Source organism: Ascidia mentula, chromosome 1 (assembly GCF_947561715.1).
Source record: "Ascidia mentula chromosome 1, kaAscMent1.1, whole genome shotgun sequence".
Classification (NCBI taxonomy): domain Eukaryota; kingdom Metazoa; phylum Chordata; class Ascidiacea; order Phlebobranchia; family Ascidiidae; genus Ascidia; species Ascidia mentula.
In genome coordinates, this window is record NC_138566.1 from 6,035,718 (window position 1) to 6,041,291 (window position 5,574).

General features: G+C 37.7%; 1 protein-coding gene across 1 annotated transcript; it reads right to left on the minus strand.

Moving 5' to 3' along the window:
• LOC145912632 (EGF-like repeat and discoidin I-like domain-containing protein 3) lies at nt 1-2,131 on the minus strand. Its single transcript, XM_083000172.1, has 4 exons — nt 1,702-2,131; nt 1,023-1,178; nt 763-944; nt 1-492 (listed from the first exon to the last, which is right to left on the minus strand). The coding sequence occupies exons 1-4, from the start codon at nt 1,721-1,723 to the stop codon at nt 352-354; spliced, it is 501 nt and encodes a 166-aa protein (XP_082856298.1). The 5' UTR covers nt 1,724-2,131; the 3' UTR covers nt 1-351.
• Nucleotides 2,132-5,574: the final 3,443 nt, after the last annotated feature.

The window sequence follows — 5,574 nt, forward strand, 5'->3', positions numbered from 1 at the left end:
GAAACTGCCACCAGGTGCTGAAAGGCGAATGACCTCTAAAGCTCAATTTTCAAGATTTAATTGTGAGATACGGCCTTAAAGGTGTGTTTATATATCGTTTATACAATAATATTATTCAATTTTGTGGGATTTGTATTCCACACAAAAGGGGTTGGTCGTGTCGTAAGTATGGTATAAATGCAGTTTGAAGCTTCCACCTGCCCAGAATACAACAACAGTTACATTGAAAGAGATGCATTTTTCCAATCAGTTTTTAATTTTCCATGTTAGTTGTATTACGAATATTATCGCTTATATGCAGCATGATAAATGTATACACATTGTGATATTGTTGTTTGTCACAAGTCACTTTTACGAAGACACTAAGTATTCGTGACGCAAACTAATATGATCATTCCACTGTTGGACGACAAGACGAAGTTTCACTGCAACCACCGGTTCGTGGAAGATGTTGATCACCTTTGTGTCTCTATCGCTGTTCCCATGAAAAAGCTGCGAAAAATGATAGGGAGTTGTACCCAAAACATAACAAACATTTGGTCAAAAGTTGTTAGCTACTTTATGTCTTGACCAGAATGTAACCAAAAACAAGTAACAAGGAAAGTGTGAACAAAGTTCATGCTTAACGGATTGAAAAATTGTTACCTGTTTTTTTACAATATAGGATTAGGAAGGTGAAAAATTGTAGTTAAATAGTATAGACCCTACCCTTTGCAACAAAGTAAACCAAATTTAAACCAATTCAACAATCAACGTAAAAACCTCGTCCTTTTCGCCTGTAGAGTCCTGGACTGTTTTCCATTCCTCGTCGTGAGGGCCCATGTACATTATATTATATCGCGATACCCATTGTTTAGGTTCGGGGCCATTTCTACCTTGTGTAATAACACCAGTCACTTTGGTTGGTTTGTCCAAAGTGACTTGAATCCATTCCCCAGGCTGTTCTAAAAATACATTACTGATGTTTAATAATTGACAAATCGAGGAAATTGTACGTCCAAGTGCTTGTCACATATACATACTGATTTTAGCAACCCAAGCCCCGATATGCAGACCCGGTCTGTATGGTGTGTTCAATCGACCATAACGGGCGTGATGTTTAGGATCAATTTGACTTGAAGCTGACAAGGCATGGTTCGGGACTTTTCCAGACTTCAGCCCAAGTTTTTTAAATGAATCTGAGAACAAACGTTGCTTGTAACCGTAGGCTATGCAAATTTCGACTTGACTTTGCGCAATTTTAATTTCTGTTATGTTTATGTAAATGATTAAGGTGTATGTAGTGAAGCAAAAAGCCTCTTATTTATGCCAGCAGATTTATATTGAAAAATCGATTACGCTTGTGTAGGTTACCCCAAGCATCGTCAGTTTCTTATCCAAATAGACTGACGATGCTTATGGTAACCCATAAGCGAAATCGAAATTATTGAAAAAACAAAATCTACTGACGTAAATCATTGACTGGTTGCTTCACTGTATAAACCAACTAAAATAATTCGCTGTCGCTGATAAATAAACAATGCCTAACCGAGGTCTAGATCCCTCCACAGCTATTAAGCAAGTCCTAAGTGATTAAGGTATGTACACGGTTTCAAACTAGTGACATATGGCACACTTTCGAAAAACAATAATATCACTGTACTAGTGTATTTATGATGTGTGATGCTTATTGTGATAAATCGTGCTTGTTATTATTCTCACCAATACATGCAATTGTTGCCATAGTTGACGATGAAATGCCGATTTGATGATATAAAATTGCCTGCTGATCAATACAAGTTTATTAAATTCAGATCTTAAAAAAAACACACGGTTTTAGTTTCTAAATAGCCACACAATATCAAAATATCTGATAAGTAACTGTAACGTGTTTCATGTCACGTTTATGTGAGTTCGTATTTCACATACTTATTGGATTTACCAGACAAATAGCTAACTTACAAATTAGCTCATTTACAAAAGTATTCTGCCGCAACTTATTTTGTAAAAGCACAGTTATTTACAATAGATTAATTCGCTACAAACATGTTAGAGCGTTCAAAATTACGAAAGTTATATCAACTAAAGTTTAACACAGGGTTTTGACACAGAGTCACTTTTTATGACTTTGCGCAAATTAACACAATTCACATTCAAAAGTGCATCTAAAACTCCATCTAATCTCAGCTCTAACATTACGGGGTTTTATACATGTTCGCAGGAAAGGAAAAACGTCATAAACTTTTAAGTTTTACATAAATACGTTCCGACATTACGAAACCAGGAACCAGAATGCCAAGGATAGTCAGAACAGGAAAAGGGCTATGGGGTAATTAAGCACGCGTCATTGCGTTTGACGTAATTTCTCGTCAATTTGCAGATGATTCTAATAAACATAGAAGTATTTCCTTTTTTCCAAAAATAGTTCTGCGGGTTGGTTTACGTCACCACCAAGCGGCCCACGCGATGAATGCGTGATGAATGCATGATCGGTGGGTGTCTGGGACGGCGCATTAATTGCGAGCAAGTGAAAAATCAAAGGCAAGTGATTTCTGTATCGCAACGATTCACAAAGCAATTTGTCCTAACTAAGGTTTGTGATGTTATTTGGCAACGACGTGTATAATAAAAACATTTTTTCATTGCATTCCTTTAATGATGTTGTTGAGGCCTTATAGCAGAAGGGACAATGCGTACACAGGAAAACTGCTGATGCGAAACAGTTAATGATGGCAAAACTATAGGTGCAGTTTCTTTGGAAAAGACAATATTTCAGGTGCATTTTAGGAAACAGGAAATCATTTTGAGCAGTGGTGAAATTCAAATTTTTACTCAGCCAGCTCTATCACAAAAGTCATATTTTTAAGCGGGTTTTAAAATGCAAAAATCCATTAACAGTAAACGGTGATGCTAACCGGTTCGCTGATCTCATAAAATTCCGTGAGGCGGTACTGGAAAACCGGTGAAACCGGCTGAATCCTGACTTTGAGTCAAGTTTAAAGTTAACGTCTTGTACATCGTACAATCAAACTAACTCCCAAAATAACATTCCCTAGCTTGGCAGACTACAACGCATCTCACGCAATCACGCACAGTTCATTGTTCATGTGAAGTGAATGACTTAAAAGCCATTACGTAACAGTAGCTTCAGGTGAACCTAGTGTATTACTAGTATAGATGTCAAATATATAGCACGAACAAAACCAATGCAAGTGCAAAACCCCATCAAATACCGTTAGCACTTTATTCCCTATGTAACGCACGTTGACACAGCCAGGCGCAGCTAGTCAACAGATATAAAGTGCATGTGACACGGAAAAATAAAACATGTTAATAATTAAAATAAGAAATGCTCATCACTTTAAAACATTTTTGGCGAGAAAATTAGCTTGATACGCGATTGGTTTCTGAGATTCAGCAAATCGAAATCGGATTTTATTTAAGTTTTACATGAATACGTTCCGACATTACGAAACCAGGAACCAGAATGCCAAGGATAGTCAGAACAGGAAAAGGGCTATGGGGTAATTAAGCACGCGTCATTGCGTTTGACGTAATTTCTCGTCAATTTGCAGATGATTCTAATAAACATAGAAGTATTTCCTTTTTTCCAAAAATAGTTCTGCGGGTTGGTTTACGTCACCACCAAGCGGCCCACGCGATGAATGCGTGATGAATGCATGATCGGTGGGTGTCTGGGACGGCGCATTAATTGCGAGCAAGTGAAAAATCAAAGGCAAGTGATTTCTGTATCGCAACGATTCACAAAGCAATTTGTCCTAACTAAGGTTTGTGATGTTATTTGGCAACGACGTGTATAATAAAAACATTTTTTCATTGCATTCCTTTAATGATGTTGTTGAGGCCTTATAGCAGAAGGGACAATGCGTACACAGGAAAACTGCTGATGCGAAACAGTTAATGATGGCAAAACTATAGGTGCAGTTTCTTTGGAAAAGACAATATTTCAGGTGCATTTTAGGAAACAGGAAATCATTTTGAGCAGTGGTGAAATTCAAATTTTTACTCAGCCAGCTCTATCACAAAAGTCATATTTTTAAGCGGGTTTTAAAATGCAAAAATCCATTAACAGTAACCGGTGATGCTAACCGGTTCGCTGATCTCATAAAATTCCGTGAGGCGGTACTGGAAAACCGGTGAAACCGGCTGAATCCTGACTTTGAGTCAAGTTTAAAGTTAACGTCTTGTACATCGTACAATCAAACTAACTCCCAAAATAACATTCCCTAGCTTGGCAGACTACAACGCATCTCACGCAATCACGCACAGTTCATTGTTCATGTGAAGTGAATGACTTAAAAGCCATTACGTAACAGTAGCTTCAGGTGAACCTAGTGTATTACTAGTATAGATGTCAAATATATAGCACGAACAAAACCAATGCAAGTGCAAAACCCCATCAAATACCGTTAGCACTTTATTCCCTATGTAACGCACGTTGACACAGCCAGGCGCAGCTAGTCAACAGATATAAAGTGCATGTGACACGGAAAAATAAAACATGTTAATAATTAAAATAAGAAATGCTCATCACTTTAAAACATTTTTGGCGAGAAAATTAGCTTGATACGCGATTGGTTTCTGAGATTCAGCAAATCGAAATCGGATTTTATTTAAGTTTTACATGAATACGTTCCGACATTACGAAACCAGGAACCAGAATGCCAAGGATAGTCAGAACAAGAAAAGGCCTATGGGGTAATTAAGCACGCGTCATTGCGTTTGACGTAATTTCTCGTCAATTTGCACATGATTCTAATAAACATAGAAGTATTTCTTTTTTTCAAAAATAGTTCTGCGGGTTGGTTTACGTCACCACCAAGCGGCCCACGCGATGAATGCGTGATGAATGCATGATCGGTGGGTGTCTAGGACGGCGCATTAATTGCGAGCAAGTGAAAAATCAAAGTCAAGTGATTTCTGTATCGCAACGATTCACAAAGCAATTTGTCCTAACTAAGGTTTGTGATGTTATTTGGCAACGACGTGTATAATAAAAACATTTTTTCATTGCATTCCTTTAATGATGTTGTTGAGGCCTTATAGCAGACGGGACAATGCGTACACAGGAAAACTGCTGATGCGAAACAGTTAATGATGGCAAAACTATAGGTGCAGTTTCTTTGGAAAAGACAATATTTCAGGTGCATTTTAGGAAACAGGAAATCATTTTGAGCAGTGGTGAAATTCAAATTTTTTCTCAGCCGGCTCTATCACAAAAGTCATATTTTTAAGCGGGTTTTAAGATGCAAAAATCCATTAACAGTAAACGGTGATGCTAACCGGTTCGCTGATCTCATAAAATTCCGTGAGGCGGTACTGGAAAACCGGTGAAACCGGCTGAATCCTGACTTTGAGTCAAGTTTAAAGTTAACGTCTTGTACATTGTACAATCAAACTAACTCCCAAAATAACATTCCCTAGCTTGGCAGACTACAACGCATCTCACGCAATCACGCACAGTTCATTGTTCATGTGAAGTGAATGACTTAAAAGCCATTACGTAACAGTAGCTTCAGGTGAACCTAGTGTATTACTAGTATAGATGTCAAATATATAGCACGAACAAAACCA

Bases quoted from the DNA above. Each gene is read 5' to 3' on its own strand.
- LOC145912632 (XM_083000172.1), bottom strand. From the start codon at position 1,723: ATGGCAACAATTGCATGTATTG. The intron at 945-1,022 runs GTATGTATATGT...ATGTATTTTTAG, and splicing joins GGCTTGGGTTGCTAAAATCA to AACAGCCTGGGGAATGGATT. The intron at 493-762 runs GTTTTTACGTTG...CATTTTTCGCAG, and splicing joins CTACAGGCGAAAAGGACGAG to CTTTTTCATGGGAACAGCGA.